Genomic DNA, 25392 nt, shown 5'->3' on the forward strand with positions numbered 1-25392 from the left:
CGGGCGTCATCCTGCCAGTCAGTCTGCCCCACACCTGTCCTTCAACGAAACAGCACGGTTTACAGAGCTTGCCAAGGTATTGTGCAAAGTCCTGTTTGAGATTGTCTTTATATGAAAGCCATGTATATGTTACTCATATAAAAGCCAGATCAAATGTTATTTACCTATATTTATTTACTTATCTTCCTGCAGTGTAAAGTCACAAGTAAACTGCAGAGCTTCCTCTGTTTGATTGACACGGGCATGCTCACAAAGTACATGTGCACTGAAGTGACTTTAGCTGCAGGTGGAAATTCCATACAACTGTTGTTACGGTTTTGCCTTTGTTCAGAAACAGTTTCATAAGCTTTATGACCTCGGAAAGTCTTTCTCCCATGGAGCGACTGGGATCTTTGTCTGAATAAGTTCACAGTTGCGTAAGGTGCGACAGGAGCTTAATCCTGCAGCTGCTGATTAATTAAGTTTCTTTGGAGTTATTCAGACCAGCTTAGACTATCTGGTGATAAATTTACCATTACTGCCTACACTACACTGTGAACACCTTGACTAATTATCCTCAATTGGAAGAACCTTAATGCACCCTTCATAATATAAAATATTTTCCCATTGAGTTATCTAAAACTAGAAAAACAAAAAACATTTTTTTTTATGTGGAACTGTGCAGAGCTTCTTTAGAATTTGGTAAGATTACATGTTTTTAAAGTCTGCTGAGCCCCTGCCTGTGCGTCTGTTTGTAACATTATGGGTTTCTTTTTATAACCAATTAGTTCTTCATTCCAGATAAGGATAAGATTTTGAATGCAGCTTATGATCCCACATCTTAAGTGCTTCCGTGATATATGGAATTGTTTGCTTTTCTGACTGAACAGACTTTTCAAAAATTTTGTTATACTGAAACTTATGCTGACTGGCATATTGTAAAACTTCTGTAATGCATAAATTTGAAAAAAAATGAAAGAATTGAAAAAACTTTCTTTATATATACACTAGCAAAATACTCACGCTTCGCAGCGGAGAAGTAGTGTGTTAAAGAAGTTATGAAAAAGAAAAGGAAACATTTTAAAAATAACATAACACGATTGTCAATGTAATTGTTTTGTCACTGTTATGAGTGTTGCTGTCATCAAGGATTTGATGTGAGCTGCTTGGATGCATCGAAGCTTCTCAACTGTGCTTTTGCTATCTCGTTCGATCTCGTGATGTCCACGGCTTTATTTATTGTTAGCTCAGACCTGGCATACCAGCAATTTAAACTCCGTTACAGCAAATTTAACTCTGTTACAAAGTGATCAAAAGTCTCGTTTAAACCCTGCGTCTTCTCATTAAACTTGTATCTCGCGAATATCGTATTCATCGTGGGCATGACAAACGCCAGCAGCAGCCTGTCTATTAACTTAATTTAAACATTAGGTTTACACCGTGCTTTGTTTCTGAAGTAGCTGCACTCATGAATATGCTTGTATATGTCACTCGCTTCATATTCTTTTGCTGCCTTCTCAATTGTGTAATGCGTTTTTTGAGCAGGTTTCATTCATCGAAGTGATCACTACCCAAATCGGTACTCGTGAATCTAAGATGTCTAACAGGCGGTATTAAGTTGTGGATCTGCCTGCGAATATTTAGTGGTCTATGAACGTAATTTAAACTTAAGCTTTACACCTTGCTTTCCTATTGATATGTGTACAAAGGCTTGTTCAGCGTCAGAGGGTTTCCGCAGTACTTCACGTGAGCTGCTCGAAGAACATGCATCGAAGCTTCTCAGCTGTGCTTGTGCTATCTCGTGTGATCTCACGATGTCCACGGCTTTATTTAATGTTAGCTCAGACCCGGCATTGAAAAGTTGTATCTCGTGAATATCGTATTTGTCTTAGGCATGACAAACGCCAGCAGCAACGTGTCTATGAACCTAATTTAAAGTTAACCTTTACACCCTGCCTTCTTATTCGTTTATTCTTTTGCTGCCTTCTCAATTGTGTAATGCATTTTTTGAACAGGTTTCATTCATCGAAGTGATCACTACCCAAATCGGTACTCGTGAATCTAAGATGTTTAACAGGCATTCCCGGTATTAAGTTGTGGATCTGCCTGTGAATATTTAACGGCAGTGTGTCTATGAATGTAATCTAAACTTAAGCTTTAAACCTTGCTTTCCAATTGATATGTGTACAAAGGGTTGTTCAGCATCAGAGGGTTTCCGCAGTAGCTGCACTTATGAATATGCTAAGCACAGTCCTTCACCCACGAATATTACCTTATATGGGCAGGCACTCAATTATGTGGGAGGTGTGATGATACGGGACGCAACTCCGCCTCACACGGCGACCGAGCTGCAGGCTATGGCTGTATACAGTATATGGACAAAAGTAGGTTCCAGTTATGACTGTTACGCATAGAATTTCGAAATGAAACCTGCTTAACTTTAGTAAGTTTTGTGTGGAGATATAGTTAATAAATCTTTATCTGATAATAACAACAGATAAAGCTGCCAATTGCAAGCTGAATTAATATTGCTTCATACTGTAAGTTTAAGAATAAGTGAAGCCTGGTCAGAAATAACAGTGGTAACCAGATTTTAATAAGATAGTATAATATTATTAATAAAGAAGTTGTCAGTTTCTGAAAATAAGAGTGCAAAGAATATTGACTTACATAAGTAGAGGAAACTTCACGGTTACAAAAGTTTATGGTTCTTTAAATAACTCAAAATTGTTATGACAGGTCCCGATATTATTCTTGCAGATGAAGATGAGAAATCTAAAGCAAAGTTTAAACCAGTTAAAATTTCCATGCACTATATGTTTGTGGCTTACACATATCCTGGACTAGAATGTAATATTGACCTACTGACTTAATCTAATTTAGGGTCACAGGAGACCAGAGCCATCCTGATGAGGCAGGAAACAATCCTGGACCAGACACCAATCCAGGACAATGTATCCATGAAGCAGTAGCGCTAACCATTGTAAGACCATTCCACCTCAAAAGAAGGCCTGTATGTGTTGTCCAAATCAGTCTACTTTCATCAGTTTGTTTCATTACTATATTATAGTGCTCTTTAGAGTCATAAATGACCTGAGGCAGCAAAATTGATTGCTTTAGGAATTGATGTCTCTCATACACTAGTGTAGCTGTTATATCTTGAATTAAGTACATGCCCAAGACATCCTTTCTTCAAAACAGGGAGATCTTCAATATTTAAATTGTCTTGTCTAATAAGTCAAAAGATGACTTCAATAAGCCATGATACAGTTCCTGTGATTACTTTCATTTCTTTTCAATTCATGAACAAGGCTCTGGACATTTCAACCAATAAAGTTTGAGCAATGACCATGGTTATATGTTCTTTGGTTTTCACACTTTATATTTATTTGGAATAAAGATATCCTGTATACTTTTGAGGTGAGTTTAGAGTTCAGTGGGTCATAATCTGTTTTTACTGTCTGCAATCTGCCATTTCTCAAATTATTTAAATGGATTAAAAATGAATTTGAGAATACCTTCCCCCTTCCACCTAGTGTTACCACAAGGTACAAAAAAAAACCAAACTGATCCACTTTTTATAATATAATATTTGAAAACTATTTCAAGAACAAAAGTAATGTTTTCTTTTCCTGAGAAATAGGGAATTGCGCTATAACTGAAATTTTGAAATATTCAGTATTGAAGATATGGAATTGTTAGCATTAGTACACTTAGCAGTTCATCCATATAGTGATACTTAAGCAGAGCAGGACTAAAGGTGTAACACTTTCCAGAACATGTTAAATTAATTAGCTATACTGTTGCTAAATTCATTTACTACACTTAACTTCAATTGCTATACTCTTAATACAAAAATGAAAATGTCATTTGTTTGAAATTACTGGTGTTTTTAAGACATGATAACAATGGTATTTTGTCAGCTATAACATAAAACCAATTAGTATTAATTAGATTAATACTTGTTTTAACAGTAAATAATATTAGCTAGCCTTGTGGTTTGAGTGGATTTGTATGTGCTCGTTTGTTTCTTTTCATCATCCGGCATGACCTCTCGTTGGGGAAGCAAGCTGTCAGTTCCCTTGAGTTATAAATTTCTTTTGAGTGTGTGAGTATGCATGCAGGCGCTTATGAATGCCTCGGTGGGCCTTTATGTGTGCATACATGTATATGTAGCTTTCCTCAAACATCCTGGGCGGCCCTGTACTGTGCTGGGCAATCATTTACAAAACTTTCGCCATATCATACAGATGAACTATTCCACACACCAACACAAACAATATCTCTTTTGCAAGTGATGAGTGTCAACTTCACACTCCTAGTAATGAATTTTTTGTAATATTTATGGTTGACTTTAAAGTTGGTATGAAATCATATGTGTGGTATTTCATTAATTGTCACAAAAATATTTGAATAAATCACAGTAATTATTCTGTGTAAGGAATACCCAAGTACTACACATCAATCAAGAAGTCATGAGCAATATATTTCAACCAATAAGATGAACCCTCCCACTGACTGAGCAAATGCGAGGTATAGACTGAAAACCGGAAAGTGTTATTTTTGTGCTCTCGCATATTAGTTCAAAAAACAACAGCAAACATCTACATCTACATGTGACACATCAGTACTTACGGTAGATTCTCCTGATGAAAGCAAGTCCATGGACATTTTTGTACAATGCAATAATCATTAGATATTCTCCAAATAAGAGGAGAAGCAAGGTGACCTTTGGCAAGTTTCACCTCACATTTCCAGGATATTAGTTCTGACTCAATAGGTTACACACTCGCAAACTTTAAACCACTGGATGGCAGTGACTCTGATGTCTCCAATGACACTTAGATGTCCATAAATGGACATAATGATGAGACACAACAGAATGTGTGCATAAACAACTATAAGTTTCTAAAAGATGAATGGAGCATCTGCAGACGAAGAGTAGCAGAGCATCAAAGAGCATCATTGAGCATTGTTTTCACTTATTTTCCTAGGTTCTAAGCAAAGGAGTTTTAGCATTTGTGTTTTGCATCAAATTTAATTGCATTTGGAAAACTACGTTGGGTTCTAGTGAAAAATTGACTTCTTTATTTTTGGAATAATACAGCTTTATTTTGTGCATTCACTCCTTAGGTGAAAAATGCTCTCAGGGCTCCCATTTGGAGAGGTTTTTGAAGAGGTTTTAGACCCATGGTGTCAAATGCTGTTACTGTTATTTTGTGTACAGTTGACATGTCTGAGAAAAAATGCATTATTACAAATGTTTATGATGCACCTTCTGTTGGAATGATAAGTGCAATGCATATGGCATTTGGTATGCCATTTGTAAAAAGTGTTAATGGTTGTGATGTGCCATCTGTTGAAAAGAAAAATGCAATGCATTTTATTACTACAAATGTTTGTGATGTGCCATCTTCTAGAATGACAAAGAAATATCAATCGGATGGACACACAGACGCTTTCCCTTTTATTAAGTGGGTTAGCATTTCTTTCTTAATAAGCTCTTAAGCACTAAGAGTTTTTTAGCATAATTGTGCCAAAGAAATACACCTTGTGCATAAGTGGTTAAACATGCAACAACTTACTTGAACTGCCAAAATCTACCACTAAAATCCGTTTTACTTTGCAGCATTTCCCTCACAATACTGTTTCTAATACAATCACAATTAAAATACAATTCTTCTTACTTACCTCAACATTCAGTGTTGTTACATTTACTTCCAGTGATGTCAGTGAAACAAAAACAGTCGATGTGAACAATGTTTGCAAATTTCTTTGTATAGTTCTTGATGTTAATTGTACGCCTCATTATTGATTAAAGTCATTAATGTCGTCTTCGCCATTGAAAAAGCGAAGATTGCTGACAAAAACAAAATATTCCAGGATACTGTAAATGGGAAAATTTATATGTCGTTACAGAGGTCGGAGCTCCTTTGTTTTGCAGTTTATCTCAGTGTTTAAGGAGTACAAAGTGCATCTACATTACAATACACTACAGAACAGTATGTTGCATTGTCCAGCAAACTGCACAAGGAAATGGTTCAGCAACTGAAAGCATCAATTATAAAACAGCAAACCCTTTTCTCGAATGTTAGCAAATCAAGTGAAGATTCTGTAAAAGCAAGTTTTTTCCTCTGTAATATGATAGCAAAATCTTTGCGACCAATCACTGAAGGCCAATTCATAAAAGATTGTTTTATAGAGGCATGTTAAATTATTTATCCGGGTAAAAAGAAACTGTATGAAGGCATAAGTTTCTCCACAAATACTGTTGCTAGCAGAATCACTGAACAGCTAGTAACATTAATCAGCAACTGATTACAGCAGCACAAGGTTTTGAAGCATATTCCATAGCGCTTGATGAGAATACTGGAGTAACACATACTGTATACTGTGCTGTGTTCATTCGTGGGGTTGATTAAAACCTAAACGTAACCAAAGAATCATTAGATTTATTACCTATGAAAGACTAGTCGTGACATTTTCCAGGAATTGGGAAGTTACATTAACAGAGCAGGACTGCCATGGGGTAAACTCGTATCCGTGGCAACAGACGGTGCACCAGCCATATGTTCTGAAAATGTTGGTGTTGTGGGATTACTGAAAGCAAAATGAAACCAGCTTTCTTTGTTGAGTCCTTTTACTACAGTACACTGCATTCTGCATCAGGAATTGCTGTGTGGCAAAAGTCTACAAATTAAAGAAGTTATGGATATTGTTGTTAAGATGGTTAATTTTATACGAGCAAGAGGTCTCAACCACAGGCAGTTCACTTCATTCTTGTCTGATATGGACACTTAATATGGAGAGTTGTTGTATCATACTGAAGTCAGATGGTTGAAGAGATTTTTGCTTTAAGGCAGGAGATTGCAGTTTTTATGACATTGAAAGATAAATGTTTGCCAACTTTCTGATCCGTTTTTTCTACCAGATTTAGCGTTTCTTACAGATGTCACGGAACACCTCAACGCACTCAACTTGAGGCTCCTGGGTCCAATGCAGGTGATTATGATGATGAACAACAGTGTCAAATCATTCAGATGTAAGCTGTCTCGTGGGCCAAACAGCGGCAGTCTGGCAATTTGGCTCATTTCACAGCTAAGCAGTCATTGGTACGTGTTGAACCAGAACACTTGAAATATTACTCAGATATCATTTCTCAATTACTTGAAGAGTTTGATTGACTGTTTGAGGAGTTTTGGGCTCTTGACCCTCAATTTGCTCTCTTTAAGACTCAGTTTATGGTGAATGTTGCTTGCATTTCAGAAGATTCACAGATGGAGACTGTGGATTAGATGAGCATCTGCGTGCAACATTGCAATTGGCTATGGCGCATAACATCAAGCCCAATCTTGATGTTGTTGTGTCTGCCAAACGCTGCCAACTGAGCAGTCAGACTGCATTTAACGACATTTGAGCTTGAAAACCTGATTTTATAATAAGCACGTCGAGTAAACTCGTAAACCTAGCTGTATTATTGTAGTAATGTAGTATTGCAGTTCAAATAATTCAAATCCAAATTAACAATATTATATTTGCATCTTTTAGAAATTAATGCAGCTTGCCGACTACCACTTTTATCTATGTGCAGCCCATATATCCCGCTGAGTTTGAGACCCCTGTTCTAAACCATTAAACAATAAGATTCAATTATTTTCCCCAGAAATGCAAACCGAATAAAATGCTCAAGTCCACTTAATTCAGTTTACAGAGCTTACCCTGGCTGCGCTAGGCACAAAGCAGGAAAAAGCACAACATTCCTAACTGTGCGACTCAGCTTTTTTTGCAGTTTATTGAACTGTTAAATTAAAACTGGGATATTGAACTGTTTGTAGACTAATTTAGAAAACTGCATGGTTAACATTGGAGCTCCTTTGAAAATGAATATTTTAAAAAAAGTTATTTGAAATATCTATTATATAATAAAACACTAAGGTCTGTGTGTCCCATCCCTCAAAGCAATCTCATTGGTCAGTTTAGGTTTGGTGACACAATTACAAGAGGAATGTGAGTGTGAAATGCATAAGGTGGAGTAAAGGAGCAGGAGGCATGCTGAGAGAGTCACCTTCAAAGAAAGAAATATAAAACCGGACAAGAGGCAAACAAAATGCCTCAAAAACAAGCAGGCTTTGTGGGAACATACTCAACAGAGGGAGGGCTATTAGAGATACAGACACATATAAATACTGAGGAAAGGTGCTAAAGGTACACGTACCACAAGAGATGGCAAATATTTTAAAATGATTTAATTGCATTTCTTCAACATGTTCTGTGTCTATTAGTACATAAAAGCATTGAATAGTTATTTTTACCACTCTATTACTTATCTGGTGCCATGAATCAAGTGACTAAGTTAAGTGGCCATTCATATTGTCCTTTCACTATTTGATTAGCAGCTGAAATTTAAAGTAAAAAATGGTTATTTGCAAAAGACCTATTTCTGAGATTCTAGAGAATACATCTTTCAGTTACATAAAGTGCACTGAAAATGATTCCATCCTATAATCAGTTTTATAATATTGCTTTCATGTAATACTGTGCACCAGCAAATACAAATTAACTGCTTAAAGAAGCCTTAGCTCCGAGAGTTTGCTTCAGTAAACTATCCCTGAACCCAACGAAATGAAAAAGTTTTTCCTACTTTTGACATAAATCCCCAGATCACAACAGTGTAAGGATTCCTTTTAGGCTGCAATAAATTATACTTTATTCAAATATTTCAGTTACTTACAACAGTATATATTTTAATAAATTCATTTTATATATTCTAAATGACAAATGTGAACACAAATATGTAAAAATTCTCAGCATCTTTTAATGTAAAATAAATCTAACAGTAGACACATGTGTTTCATCCCTGCCTGCTCACCTTCTGTTTTACGCAATATTTTAAAAAAATATTCAGCAGCATTTCATTTTCCTGGTTCCTTTATTAGGTTGCTAAAATCTCAATCCATACATATTTTTTTTCAAATATGTAATTATTACTACTAAAATATATTTTGCTTAATGAATTTTAACAACTTTGTACTACTTTGAAGAACAACCAAAATAGAGTGAAAAAATGTGTCAAAAGAAGGCTGTTTTTACTTGTTTGGTATGAAACCTTTTGAGGGTTAGCATATTCTGCTGTGTGCTCTAATCTTAAATGATTTATCAGATTTGTAGTGTTAAACAGCCTCACTTTAGTTCCATCACAACTGACTTTTCCTGACACATGTTGCAGTTACTATTATCTTTCATCTACACATACTTTACTCTACTTCCCCACAGATGACATTGTAAGGGCCACAGGTTCTGTAGGCTTTTTCAGCCCACTGCATTCATCTCTCTAAGCTAAAGGAGAATTTTAACACTACTGTTGCTTGTACACCCAGCACACATATTTGGACAATGGCTGGTGGTTACACTAGTTTTTAACTTGCTCAACCCACATACTGTAAAGGAATGCCATGATTTACAAATCCACAGAGTCTGTGTCTTGCTAAGCAACACTAGGATGGGTAAACCAGTTTTTACTAATAATTTGAGCACACTACCCATTGGTTGGTCCGATTTTTAAAGTGAGGCTGCACAAATTAAGCACAGGTATTGGATATCCCGTCTAATTCTGAAACACAGGGATGGGTCACAGTCTATTCAGTGGCAGCAAGTGCAAGCTTGGAATTAGACCTTGAGATGACTCTAAAGGTGTTCCATAAGCCTGCAATCATAACAAAAATGTATTTAATGTATGTATTATTTATCTTTACAGCCTTAAAAAGAGTTTGAATAAGGAAGAACAAATGTAAATACTGTAATTCTTCTTGTAGAGAATCAAAGTCAGAAGGTAACATTCTGCATATAGAGTACACGCCAATAGTATAAAGCCTACAATATGTTATTTTTCTTTATAATTCCATGCATACAGGACACCCTGCATTCTTTTGTAAGTGTAGAAAACATAGCCACTCACACCAGAATTGTGAAACTTACTGTAGACTGAGATAATATCTTTAGATCAATGATTCTCAAATGAAGTCTGGGGATCACTCTCTTTTGTTGTTTTCCTATTAATTTGCCATTTTCTCTGTGTAGTTTGTTCCTTATTGTATCCTATTAATAACAACTAACAAGCACACCAGACATTTTTCAAACAATACTGAAAGCTGAAAAGCTGCAACTACTTCAGCTTCAGACCCACCAACAAGCTCATTAATAAATAATGTATTAAACAACCAGAACACCAGGACATACTGGAATAAAAATCATCAAGATGGTGGAAATATTAAAAAAACGCTAAATTATCCCCATATAATGTACATTAATGTTTGGTATATTCAAATAAAAAAAATTAAACAAACTTAGTTTTGTATTTTCTACACTGCTCCCCAAAATGAAGAAACTGAGAATTAAAAGCTTGTTTAATTAGGGTTGGAGTCTAGTTAAAAACAGAAGTTAGCTGGGACAAAAACTACAAGCATGAGTTTGAGAACTTCTGCGCTAGATGATGACTAGGGCTTGCCAGACTGCAATATTGATCTTTATAAAATAGGTATTGAGGATACAATTATCTTTAAAACACTTCCCTTGCACTGCGTACTGTGTATTCTATGACCTACAGAAGACTGGGATGTTGGGAAGACAGGAGCTAAGTATTCTCATGCAGTGGCTTATGCTGAGGAATTGGCTGTGTGGAATCATGGCTGTGATCCTTAGTGATCATGATTCCCCTCAGTAAGATAACTGGGATTAGTGCAGCAGTGGTGCCAGCAGATAAATCTTTCAGGTGCAGCACCAAATAGAATCTCTCAATGGTTTTCAGGCAAAATTTATAGGCAACCTAGGATGGCAACAATGAGAATAGCCACATATACCATTAGCTTAATTTTCTTTAATTAAATCACATTCTTTAAAAACTCAAAAATGCTCCTTCCTGAGGGAGGTGTGGAACTTTTATAAGGAATGCTTTTGGGGGGCTGTTGGTTGATAAGGTATGAAAGTAATGAACAATCTTTAGGTTTTCACCAGAGATAGTAACTGCTTCATGGTTTATTTACCTAGTGACACTGCAGTAAAGAATAGCTTTTTTTTCCTGGCACTGACAAAGAGTACTTGGCAAAGAGATTCTGAGTATTCTGGAATTCTTTGGGGAAATGCAAAACTGTACAGTCATTTGCAGAGTACAGCTTAATGTCTATCATCATGGTCAGTTTGTCTTGGACTTAAGGTGGTGTAGAATGAAGGCTTTCCAATGCAGGCAGTATACAATCTAGATGAAGAGGGAAATTAGATCATGAAGGTATTAGATACCCGTTCAATGCTGAGAACAGCTGCAGTTATCTGAGTATGCAGCAGCTTCAAGACAGTTTTGAATTTGTTAGGATATTTATAATTTGTGGCGGACCTCTTGAATAATGGGGTTGACAGTCTTGTTCAAGTCTACAAAAGACATAAATAGCTTTTATTACTTCCAAAACCGTGTCCTTTACATACTCTGGGGGTACAAATATCTTGTCTTGAAGCCACATTGAGAATCAGGCAGTAATTTCTAATCAAGTGAAAGCAGAACATTTATGCATACATATACATGGGTTATTCCAGTGTATGAGAGCAGCAGTGCAGATTCTACACTCTTAACATATCACCTTTCTTGAACATAGTGAAAATCTCATGATTTCTTCAGTGTTCCAGATCTTGCTCATAATCTCTTAAAACTTGTGTGTAAGCTCTCGTCAGTAGCCTTGAATATGTTCCAGGATGAAACCCCTTCAGCTTGCCTTTTTGCTTTTTCTTTGCTTTGATGGTTTGAACTGGTCATATCCCTGGATAATTGTTGCAATCACAACATTCACAAGATCCATGTCTTCCCGAGTACATATTCCAATCAACTTTTGTTCTCTCTAGTTTATACTACTGCAAAATTAAGGGGATGGTGGATCATGCAACTATTAATAGATCTCTCCAAATCAATCAGTGAGAATGCTGATCCCCACCCAGAATATTTAGTACTTCGCCATATTCAGACAACGTCTTTACTCTCTAATCATTTCACAAACACAATTACCATCCAGTTAGAGCTAATACTGTGTCTTGGTCAGCTGTCATGAAAACAGCCTCTTGGAAAGTTACAAAAGCTTCCTCATGTGAGAAGAGTCTAATTTAAAGATGGTGAAGAATTTCAATATTTAATGATTATCACTGCAAGTAATGTTAAATAAAGATCTACTTACAGAATTTCATTATTGCAATCAATGCACATACCAACATGTTATTGACCACCCAGGTTCTTACCAGCTATTCATACCTGGTGATTTTAAAAATCCTCAAGAGCCGGACACAACGAAGCACGGAGATGCCCAGTGGTGACATTATCTTGGTCTCTACCAGGATTGTTTCCAGAATGCCTCCACATACGATGAAACAGTCAAACCGGTTAAACAGAGACACAAAGTAGGCCTGCAGACCAAGGCTGTACATTTTCAGCAACATTTCTCCAGTGAACAAGGCCAGGAGGACTTTGTTGGCAGTGTCTGAAAACATAAAGCAGTAAGTATAATAACCTTTATAACTATGTCAAAATTAAAACACTTTTTTGATAATCCATCCATGTGTTTTTCTCACTTGCTCAATTCAAATGCAGGCTTTCCAAGTGATAGGGCCTATCCCAGCGCCAAGGCACCTTTCCGTCCCAGCGATCATATTCTTTTGGTCAATTTAGAGTCACCAATTAATCTAACACATACCTCATTTAGATAGGAGAAGTAAATGGGAGAGCCCAGAGAAAAATCCATAGTCAGAGACAAAGCCCAAATTTGAACACAGTCTCTGAAATGTGTGAGGCAGAAGCACCAATTAGTGTGCAACCATCTCAATGACCTTTTGATTAACATTTGAAAATTAAATATTTCATCAGTCATTCATCTTTAAATCAAATGGTTAGTGCTTTGAGAAACAATTTTACAAAATTAAAAAAATAAAATATTACCCATAACAATGAAAAAGTGTTTAGAAAATCAATTTATTATTTTTAAACAATACATTGTCTCCAAAGTCATTTTTTTCTATTAACTGTGTCTAAAAAGGCAATAAATACGAATGCCACACTACACTATAATACAGTATATAATTAACGAATGAGCTAATGAGCTATCATTTCCTTCTTTGGCTGAATTACATTAGTTTGGATGCTGGATTCTTTATAGGCAATTCCCTTAGCCACCCCACTTTGACATGGTCAGACAGAATCAAACAATTCTTAAGCGAGCTAAACAATCACATCCATTTTAAAAGTCAAACTCTCCCCAGCATTTTAGCAGAGAACTAACTTTACCACCATCCTCCCACCTCCCAAAAAATTAAATGTGACGTTACAAAAAAAAAAATCATATTGGTAAGGTGCTGTAGCTGTTTATGAGTAGTTTATTTATTTTTGTGTCAAATGACACTGTATTTGAAATAACACTTTCTGTATTATTTTACTTTATCTTAGTCCCTCGGGGGTAATATACTGCATTCTCTCTGTCTTCAGTAACGTTTTCACTACAAGGTCAGGTTGACACCATCATGATCTTCTGTGATGCTACACTACTATAATGGAGATGACAGTCATTCGACATACTAGGTGCTTGAAGTGTGTAATTGAAAACTGAAAATATAAATTGTTTCTCATGTGTATCATTCATCTGTATCACTGACACTGACAAATGCATTAAAGAATTTTAAAGACAAACCTAAAAAATCTACCCAAACAAATTCATTAGAAAGACAATTATCATCCTTATGTGTTATGTGTTTTTTTTTTTACTTTAACAATATTTCTAAGAGCTATAATGTAGAACACTGTTTTTCATACTCTTTGCTCTAATAATCATTTTTTTTATTAGAAGCGGTAATAACTTCTAAATGAGGAGTTTAATTGATTTTAGTCTTTCAAATAATGATTGTGACAAATCTATCGTTAAACAATCCGTTGGATCAGGTTTAAGTTATCTGCTCTTAGTGTGTTTTGTGATGCTGGGGATACTGTGCACATCTGCACTTGATAAGGCACCAATACAAACAGTAGAAGTGTAAGAATGTGGGAATGGGTGCAGAGGTCTCAGAAACACAGAAAACAACAGGGCTAGGTGTAAGTAACTTTTTTTTGGCAAAGAACAGAAAACTGTTTTAGCTAGTATACTAAAAATGAGTGGGAGAATATGCAAATGCATGTGAATGCAAAATATAAAACATAAATCTGTGCAAGCAGAAGGATACAAGAAATGTGATTTGACATCAGAGAATTAGTGTCTTAAAGTTAATGTCTTTGTGTACAGACTACTACTACTCAGAGTGAGTGATGTGTGGTTCACCCTGATTGGCGAGTCGCTGCAAGCGGAAGGATAGAACATGATTAAGCTTTGTCTTGTGCTATCTTTGCCTGGCAGTGTGTGACAGAGAGGGAGAAAGAAGCTGCACTTTTATCAGTTCAAGAGAGGTGAAACCTGTATGAGTAAAAAAAAGCACTAACAGCAATTCCAATGGATTAAAGGCACTTCCGTGTGCATAATCAACCAGTGATACATTTGTTAATTGTTAAAAATTAAGTCTGAAAAGTACACTACAAATACTGTACATCATACCAGTATTTACCAAAAGCATCAAAAATGTATTTTTAAATTAAAATAAATAAAAATTAAAAAAGAAAATGGATTTTAGCTCTACTGCCCATTCCTAAAAGCCATAGACAAAGCATTAAGTTACATATTGGATCTGTTTACATCCATAAGCCAAACCTTTTTCACCTTTCAGTGAAAATGAAGTATATTAAACATAGCTTGCATTAGGGAGATTTCAAGCAAAATGTGAATAACTACTAACTTATACTCTGCTGTAATACAAAAACTGCTGATTTACCATACATTACCATATACAAAAAAAGCAAGTTAACTGGAAGGTCAGACTATAGAAATCATATTGCAAACAATAGTGAGGAGAATTGATGACAACTGCTTATAAAATTTGCACAGTGGATGAGTACAATAATAGATTGACATGTTCAATCAAATTACTAACGGAAAGGACATGTGACAGCTACTTAGCCATCCTGAGCCAGGATGTGACATTCCACCTAGAGGCACTGTTAGCAAGTGCACAGTACAGAACACGTAATACCAAAAACAGGCAAATGCCAATTACCTACTGCCAATAAAGTGACAAGCACAAATGACTTGTGAATTGTGCTAATAACCATTAATTATATCAAAACAACAATAGTAGAAGCAAGGCACATGAAATCAGAATCACTAAAAAAACACAGAATGTTCCAGCCAGACATACAGTTAAGAAGCTTACTGCTGTGACTGTCATGGAGATGTGCAGGCAAAAAGGTTGTGCATATACCTGTATATGGTAATTCCTCAAACTCCCTTACCCTTATGACTTTGTAGCATCATAACTGTGGCAAAAGCCATGCCAGATTGAGCCAGCGTGCTCCTGGTTCTTAAATGCTTATCCAACATTCCGTATTATCCGACGTCCCACCACAAAAAAAAACCCAAAAAAAATGCATCAATCTGCAACAAGAACTACAAGTTGCGAGCGTGAGCGTAGTCTAGTTTTTGTTGCTCCCAACTCTACTGCAGCTAACTGCAGTGGAACCTCGGTTTGCGAGCATAATTCATTCTGGAAATGTGCTCGTAGTCCAAAGCACTCGTACAGTATATCAATGCGAATTTCCCTATAAAAAATAATGGAAACTCAGATGATTCATTCCACAACCCAAAACTATTCATATAAAAATGATTAATACAAAATATAAAGTAAAAATACATAAAGCAAATTAACCTTCACTTTACCTTTAAAAAGAATCATGGCTGGTGTGAGTGAGCTTCTAAACTCTTGTGGGATCCCACCCAACAGGACGACACACGGAAGAACGTCCCAAAGCAATCGCAGTCTCCAAGCGCTGTAGCAGTTTACCATAAAGGCGAATCCGAAAAGATTGCGGACATGCTATAAGCGCCTGCCGTCAGACGGGTGATACAAGGAACAAGGAACATTATAAATGCGCAGGGCACAGTATTACTTTTCCCCGACCCTGCCTGACTGCTGTGTCTGTGTATAGGAGAGTGGCAGATCCAGCTACAATAAATAACCGCGCTGTTGCTGTTTCAAGCTTAATAAAGCTGGTGATGCTAAAGTACTCAGCTTCGTGTTTTCGGGGGCAAGACGGGGACTCGCACGTCACAGCACAAACACACACACACACGCAGTCACAATGCTTTATTAAACAGTATACGCTCATACGGATGTTGACATATGAGTGACGGAGTTAAGGCTCTAGAAACTGCAATTAATTATATTGAGCGACAAGAAGAAGTTACAGGAATTGACATAATAATTCTGCAAAGACAGCGAGACTTCACAGCGAAGAAATGGCACTCGTCAGGAAAGCTGACTATGATCAAAAATGTCTTTAAATCATCACAGGGCTGAAGTTTTAAAGTACAGTACATAATGTATTTAACTTCAGACAATTTTATAAGTTAATTTTTTCAGTTAATTTATTTTGTTGTTTTGTTGTAAAACATGATTATTAGGTTCGTAATGTGTAAAATTATAACATAGTTTGAAGTGTAATAGACTTTTTCTTAACACCTGCCATTATCAAACATTTTTGCTTATGCGACGTTCTGTCGGCCCGTTTATGTTGGATAAGCGAGACTCTACTGTATATATATATATATATATACAGTATATATATACTGTATATCTATTATAAAAAACAATCCTGTGGGAGGGAATGACTAGGAGATGATAAGTGATCTTCACGTTAAGATCACAGAAGACACTTAAAAGACCTGCAAGACTAAACAGATTAGCCATGGAGCGTCTTGCGGGGACCTTAAATGTAAGACTTTGTGCCAAGAGATTGACCCAGGACCATCTCGCAATGACGCAGAACATGAGATTCTTGCAAGACATGCATTACTTACAACAAAAAAACAGCACGGGCAATAACACACTCCGTCTTGTTTTAGCTTTGAGCATACACAGATCCAGGGCTCACAGCGCATATAAAGTGTATAAGGACAATCTATACTAATAAAAGGCAAAGCCCTCATTCACTCACTCACTCACTCACTCATTCACTCACTCACTCACTCACTCACTCACTAATTCTCCAACTTCCCGTGGGTGGAAGGCTGAAATTTGGCAGGTTCATTCCTTACAGCTTCCATACAAAAGTTGGGCAGGTTTTATATCGAAATTCTATGCGTAATGGTCATAACTGGAAGCAGTTTTTCCATTTACTGTAATGGAGATGAGCTTCAACGCCGTGGGGCGGAGTTTCGTGTGACATCATCACGCCTCCCACGTAATCACGCAGTACATAGAAAACCAGGAAGACCTCAATAAAGCGCTGAAGAAAACATGCATTATATAATTGAGAAGGCAGCGAAACAATAAGAAGCGAGCGAGTGACATATACAACCATATTCATGAGTTCTGCTACTGAAACAAAGCACGATGTAAACCTACACTTTAAATTAAGTTCATAGACAGGCTGCGCTGGCGTTTGTAATTTAGTGCCTGCCCATATAAGGCCGTCCGTCAGCGCAATCCAATAGCAAACTGCCACGGGTAAATATTCACGGGTGAAGGACTGTGCTTATGGAGAGGAAGATGAGATGGTCAGGGTGGTGTTTGACACAAACTCAGCGAAACTGTGAGAGAAAGTTTTAAGTGCCAGGACTAAGGTAACATTAAATACAGCCATGGACATAGCACGAGATGGCACCAGCACAGCTGGGAACCTTCGATGCATGTACACCGAGTGGCTCACGGAACTGACGCAGTGCACAGATAAAAGCAACAGTTCCAAAGAGCTGAACAAAACCGAATTACACAATTGAAAAGGCAGCAAAAATATGAAGCGTCTGATACATATAAGCATATTCATAAATCCAACTACTGCGGAAACAAAGCACACGTTGGAAAAAGTCAATGTCCCGCTAAAGGAAGACAGTGTAAAAAAAACCCGTGCATGCAGTGTGTCAGGTCTCAGATAAAGAAGAAGACGAGCTGTTTATTGATGCAGTAAGAAACGAATCGATGAATGAAACCTGTCATCTTTACAACGATTGACAAACACGGAATGTAACTTGAACACAACACATCCTACAAATACGAACCTGATTGAAAGAAATAATGATAATCAAATCCTTGATGACAGCAACACTCAGTAACACTCACAAAACAAATACTGTATATTGACAGTCATGTTACGCTATTTTTAAAATGTTCCCTTTTCTTTTTCTAGCTTTTTTAACACACTACTTCTCCACTGCGATACGCGGGTATATATATATATGTATATATATATATCCCGATCTACATACTCGAATAATGGATACTTTATTCGCCATCAATGATTGTTTTGGTAAAGCCATACTCAGTGTATTCATTAGATGAACGGTAAAAAAGTAAGAGCGAGGGAGGATGACTTATTGAGGCATGCAGGCTGTAGTGCGCGTCAACTCTATCTGAATTGCGATCACATTTGAAAAATATATCTTTTCAAGTTCTATTTAGTCCATATGTGTCAAACTCAAGGGCAGGGCCACATCCGCCCGGCGTAATTATATCCGCCCCGAGATCATTTTATATACTTATTATTGTTATTAAAGCCCGGTATATGAAGCGCTGGTAACACAATAAACTACAGATCCCATAATGCAGCGCTTCAGCTGCCTTGCCAACACTTACCGCTAATCAAGTCTACCTTATGATGCTGCAAGTTATTGCGAAGCTAGCTCACACGATGCTGAAGAGAAAAGTTGATTCTGAAAATAGAGCCTTTAAAACCGATGGGAGGCTGAGTATATGTTTACTGAACCCGTGTGTCTCATTTGTGGAGCTAATGTGGCTGTAATTACAGAATTTAATCTAAGACGGCACTATGAGACAAAACATCAGGGTAACCTGAATGCAATGCAGAAGATACAGAAAGCAGCATAATTAAATAAGAATCTGACACTTCAGCGGACGTTTTAACCCGTGCACAATCACAAAGTGATTTCAAGTGAAGCTGCTTTTATGGGAGACACAAATGCACCAGTCACCTTGCCCCACTTTCCCTGTTGCCAAGTAATGTTAAACCAAGTCGTCACTACGGTGTTCCCAAATCGCACTTTGCTGATAAACTGAGCGCACTGAGTTTGCACGGCGCTTTGGTGACTTTGAAGAACAAAAAAAGTCCGTCTACATGCGGCTCGAACCTTGTGCATGTTTGGTAGCACATATCTGTGTGAGAAGCTCTTCTCAGTGATAAAGACTAACAAAACAGCACACAGGAGTCGCCTCACTGATGAGCACCTGCAATCCATCCTGAGAATCTCCACAACACAGAACCTCACACCAAACAGAAACGAACCTGTGGCCAAAAAAAGATGCCAGGCGTCCAGCTCTAAAATGACATATGAGCAAAGACAACTGAATGATTTGATTTGTTATTGCTGAAAGGAACACATTTTATTTATATTTCCAGGTTTTGTTATGCAGCATGTTCATATTTGAATTTGTATAATTTTGACAGGATATATTTTTATGGAGAGCAAAATCTTTTGGGATATTTAAAATCTAAGTTTATTTTTATATAAAATTACATAAGAGTAAAGAAATTTGAATGTTTGTTCTTTTAACGTTTACTTTATTTCTAACTTGTATAATTTAGACAGGATATATTTTTATGGAGAGCAAAATATTATAAGTTGTTTAAGGTTTGAGTTGATTTATTCACGAATAATATTCCTGTCTGTTTTTACCATTCCTACCAAAGATATTTCTGTCGACTAAATAAAAATTCCTTCTATTTAAAATTTAAACGATAGTTCATAATATCCACGCAGACTTGCACGTAAGAGCGGGAGTCATCCGTTTTAACAAGCAGCGTATTGCACTGATACGAAATAGCTGTGTGTGTATATATGTAGATATGTATGTATATGTATATATATGTTTATATATGTGTGTGTGTATGTATGTATATATATATGTATTTGTGTGTATATATGTGTGTGTATGTATGTATGTGTGTATATATATATATATATATATATATATGACAACAACACTCATCACTCACAACAGTGACAAAACAATTACATTGACAATCATGTTACGTTATTTTCAAAATGTTTCCTTTTCTTTTTCATTGCTTCTTTAACACACTACTTCCTCCGCTGCGAAGCTGCGGGTATTTTGCTAGTTCGTAATAAATAAAACATAGATGACTAAGTGAAGAAGAAAGAAGTGCAGAAAAAACAGACTTAAATGCATTTGAGAGACAAAACAGATAAGGAATAATCTAGGTGCAAATTCAGAAAAAAAGGAAAGTAATTATCAGTCCGGAACAAGTGGAATTGAAAAAAAAGCACATCCAATCTGGACGTTGGTGCTATACACATGCATACCAGGTTAGATATTATGAAAGTAATTATAAGTAATTATCAACCCAGAAAAACTGGAATTAAAAAAAAAAAGAACATCCAATCTGGCGCTATTCACATGCAGAGCAGGTTAGAGATTATGAAAGCAGTGGAATTCGAAAGCTAAAAAAAAAAAAGATTGGCGCGATACACATGTGGAGAAACTTAAAGAATATGGAATTAGGAAAATCAGAAAGTATAAAAAAAAGAAAATAAAGATCACAGTAGCACAAACAAATGGAAAAAAAAAAAAAAAGGGAAAAAGGGAAAGTAATCACCACGGACCAGGTGTCATTGGAACAAAATCAGGATAAAGCGAGGTCAGAAATAAAAGACAGAGTAGAAAACAAAGTAAAATGTCATAAAGAGACTAAAAAACAAGGGGCCAAACACATGCAGAGCAGGATTGAGAATAATGAAAGTTGGAATTCAAAAGACATGTAGAAACACATGCAGAGCAATATACAGAATATGAAAGCAGAAAAAAATGATAGTGTCAAAACAAAGAAAGTAAACATTGCATTAGTGTAAAGAAAGAGAAATTATTACTCGGAGAAATAACGAAAAGGCGAATAGAGAATGAATATATGGACACAGGTGATATGTCAGAAATGTGTAAATATTGTAAGGCTTTGAAGTTGAAGTCAAGAGAATTATTAACTGCTGATGATGTGGATCGTTTTGTCTGTGCAGAGATTCCAAACAGAGAAACCTATCCTAAATTATGGTACAATGTCATTAAACACACATCTCACTGACCTATTAAAAAGATTCAGCACATGGGGACTCAAAAGATTCCAAATATTGCTTTTACAGAGATTCTGAAATAAAAGTGAAACTAATGAAATAGCAACAATTCAAACAAAAAAAGTGTGTATCCGGAAAAACAAAAACGGGGGTTGGCGAGGCCCCCTAGTGTGTGTATATATATGTATATATATTGTGGTCCATGGCCGGCTTTGTATCCCGGCCAATACCCCCAGGCTGCCAGAGGAAGCCCTCCCAGCGGCATTGAAGGTCTTCGAATTCCAGCAGAGCCTCATTGACATTGTAGTTTTTATGGACAGCCCTGCTGAATACCGTGGGGGCCACCAGGAGCCGCTCTAGGGAGGCTTGTGGAGCCTTATTTGCCCTATAACCCGGAAGTTCGTCAGAGGAAGAGCAACGGGCTTCAGGGGTGAAGAAAACAACTTTTTACCTGACCCGGAAGTGATACAGGGTCACATGGACTGGGGATTGGAAACACATCTGGGTCATGGAATATAAAAGGACTGTGGGAGCCTCCAGACGACGAGCTGAGCTGGGTGGTAGGAGGGCAACGCATCTGGGAGTGGAGGATTGGTAATTGTTATTATTGGACTATTGTGTTTATTTATGAATAGTGTGGAGTGGAGGGTGCTTGGTGCACTTTATTATAATAATAAAAATAATTATTATTGCACTTTTACCTGGTGTTTGGCATGGTACCTGAGGGTTCAAGGGAGCACTAGCGCCCCCTACTGCTACAATATATATATATATATATATATATATATATATATATATATATATATATATATATATATATATATATATATATATACAGTGGTGTGAAAAACTATTTGCCCCTTCCTGATTTCTTATTCTTTTGCATGTTTGTCACACAAAATGTTTCTGATCATCAAACACATTTAACCATTAGTCAAATATAACACAAGTAAACACAAAATGCAGTTTTTAAATGATGTTTTTATTATTTAGGAGAAAAAAATCCAAACCTACATGGCCCTGTGTGAAAAAGTAATTGCCCCTGAACCTAATAACTGGTTGGGCCACCCTTAGCAGCAATAACTGCAATCAAGCGTTTGATAACTTGCAATGAGTCTTTTACAGCTCTGGAGGAATTTTGGCCCACTCATCTTTGCAGAATTGTTGTAATTCAGCTTTATTTGAGGGTTTTCTAGCATGAATCACCTTTTAAGGTCATGCCATAGCATCTCAATTGGATTCAGGTCAGGACTTTGACTAGGCCACTCCAAAGTCTTCATTTTGTTTTTGTTCAGCCATTCAGAGGTGGATTTGCTGGTGTGTTTTGGGTCATTGTCCTGTTGCAGCACCCAAGATCGCTTCAGCTTGAGTTGACGAACAGATGGCCGGACATTCTCCTTCAGGATTTTTTGGTAGACAGTAGTATTCATGGTTCCATCTATCACAGCAAGCCTTACAGGTCTTGAAGCAGCAAAACAACCCCAGACCATCACACTACCACCACCATATTTTACTGTTGGTATGATGTTCTTTTTCTGAAATGCTGTGTTTCTTTTACGCCAGATGTAACGGGACATTTGCCTTCCAAAAAGTTCAACTTTTGTCTCATCAGTCCACAAGGTATTTTCCCAAAAGTCTTGGCAATCATTGAGATGTTTCTTAGCAAAATTGAGACGAGCCCTGATGTTCTTTTGCTTAACAGTGGTTTGCGTCTTGGAAATCTGCCATGCAGGCCGTTTTGCCCAGTCTCTTTCTTATGGTGGAGTCGTGAACACTGACCTTAATTGAGGCAATTGAGGCCTGCAGTTCTTTAGACGTTGTCCTGGGGTCTTTTGTGACCTCTCGGATGAGTCGTCTCTGCGCTCTTGGGGTAATTTTGGTCGGCCGGCCACTCCTGGGAAGGTTCACCACTGTTCCATGTTTTTGCCATTTGTGGATAATGGCTCTCACTGTGGTTCGCTGGAGTCCCAAAACTTTAGAAATGGCTTTATAACCTTTACCAGACTGATAGATCTCAGTTACTTCTGTTCTCATTTGTTCCTGAATTTCTTTGGATCTTGGCATGATGTCTAGCTTTTGAGGTGCTTTTGGTCTACTTCTCTGTGTCAGGCAGCTCCTATTTAAGTGATTTCTTGATTGAAACAGATGTGGCAGTAATCAGGCCTGGGGGTGGCTACAGAAATTGAACTCAGGTGTGATACACCACAGTTAGGTTATTTTTGAACAAGGGGGCAATTACTTTTTCACACAGGGCCATGTAGGTTTGGAATTTTTTTCTCCCTAAATAATAAAAACCATCATTTAAAAACTGCATTTTGTGTTTACTTGTGTTATATTTGACTAATGGTTAATTGTGTTTGATGTTTAGAAACATTTTGTGTGACAAACATGCAAAAGAATAAGAAATCAGGAAGGGGGCAAATAGTTTTTCACACCACTGTATATATACAGTGGAACCTTGGTTCACGAACATCCCGGTTCACATACAACTCGGTACACTCACGTACAGATCGCCAAACTTTTGCCTCGGTTCACAACCACACACTTGGTATACGAACAAGCCAGGTTCCCTTGCCTGCCTGCAAGCTGAGCTGAGAGAGAGAGAGAGAGAGAGAGAGAGAAAGAGCGAGCGAGCACGTGCCTGCTGGGAAGGGGGAGGAGGAGATTGCTTCACGTGTTTGCTGAACAAGCCAGTTTCCCTTGCGTCCTCAGTTGAGAGAGAGAGAGAGAGGAAGAGCGAGCGAGCACGTGCCTGCTGGGAAGGGGGAGGAGGAGAATGCTGCACGTGTTTGCCTGCCTATCTGTAGGCTGTAGTGCAAGCGAAACCATCCCCCTCCCCCCACAGGCAGCCTGAGAGAGAAAGAGAGCTGCCATGCTTTTTCATTTAAGCAAAGCCGCTCCTTGAGCATTGTTTTCAATAAGACGTGCACTCTCTTTGTGCTCTACAGTATTTCGTGTGCTTTTGCAGTTAACTATGGCTTCTAAGCAAGTGGAGAGTGGTCAGAAGAAAGTTTTGAAGAAAATTGAAATTGAAGTAAAGAAAGAAATTACAAAAGGTGGAAAAACTGTTTACCAGTTTACTCATTTACCAATCGGAGAACCTTAGTGCTTTCAAGCATCATAATGTAAACAAAGCCAGACTGCCAGTAATGTGGAGGGTCACAAGAACGTTCTTTTTGGAATGGCTGCATGAGGCTTTCACTCCCACCAGCTAAACAGCTAAAAGCACCAGAAACCCAAGAAATCACAAGAGAGAAAACACCTGAAGGAAAACACTTCATGCCAGAACTCGTTTCATGCAAGGTTAGTTTTCTTGGTGGTTTTTGTATTACGGATTTTTCAAAAGTAATTTTTAGTTCATAATGCGATTTGTTGCAATGTTATTTTTCTCTTTTTTCAAATGTTCGCTTTTTTCCTTGTGCTTAAAACTCATGAAAGGTTTACAGATGGAGTTTTTCATAGCGCGATTAGGTGCGATGTTACATTTCTCTTTTTCAAATGTTCGCTTTTTTCCTTGTGCTTAAAACTCATTAAAATTGTTTACATGGAGGACTTCATCGTGTGATTTGTTGCAATGTTACTTTTTTGGTTGCTTGCGAGTTGGTTTTTAAATGAAGTTCGGATTTATGCGATGTTTTTTTCTGCTGTGCTTAAAACTCATTTTAAAAACATTGTTTACAGCGATCAGGCTTTAGGTTTAATAGCGTGATCTCCTGCAATCTGACTTTTTTGTTTGCTTGTGAGTTGGTTTTTGCAAGCGCTTCGGATTTGTTCCTTTTTTTTCTGCTGTGCTTAAAACTCATTTTCAAAAAAATGCTGCGCGAGCACGTGCTACAGAGAGATTAGTGAGCACTAGCGAGCAAGTGCAGAGAGAACTTTTGTTTGCTTGTGAGTTGGTTTTCGCAAGCGCTTCGGATTTGTTACTTTTTTTTCTGCTGTGCTTAAAACTTTTGAACAACATTGTTTACAGCGATCAGGCTTTAGGTTTAATAGCGCGATCTAGGGAGGGAGGCAGGTAGGGAGGGAGGGGCTTTGGTGGTGTGTGTGCTACGGAGAGGGCGCTGGAGCCAGCCAGCTCGTGTAGCTGATCAGGGAGCCTGGGTGTTTTGTGTCAGTGTTATTCAATGTTTTTACATTAGTTTACTATTACACTGTGGATTCTATGGTGTAATTAACTATATTTGTGCTTAATCTTTACATATTTTTACATATT

At 37.3% G+C, this 25392-nt stretch overlaps 1 protein-coding gene across 9 annotated transcripts in view; it reads right to left on the reverse strand.

Annotated features, from left to right (window-relative positions):
* The window catches only part of LOC120540046 (voltage-dependent L-type calcium channel subunit alpha-1C-like), a 1017626-nt gene that overhangs the window by 258816 nt on the left and 733418 nt on the right, over positions 1-25392 (reverse strand). For all 9 annotated transcript variants that reach the window (XM_039770507.1, XM_039770503.1, XM_039770506.1 and 6 more), the window contains exon 13: positions 12266-12491. In XM_039770507.1, coding sequence (XP_039626441.1) covers positions 12266-12491 — 226 coding nt within the window. The remainder of the gene's footprint in view (positions 1-12265; positions 12492-25392) is intronic.

Source organism: Polypterus senegalus, chromosome 12 (assembly GCF_016835505.1).
Source record: "Polypterus senegalus isolate Bchr_013 chromosome 12, ASM1683550v1, whole genome shotgun sequence".
Classification (NCBI taxonomy): domain Eukaryota; kingdom Metazoa; phylum Chordata; class Cladistia; order Polypteriformes; family Polypteridae; genus Polypterus; species Polypterus senegalus.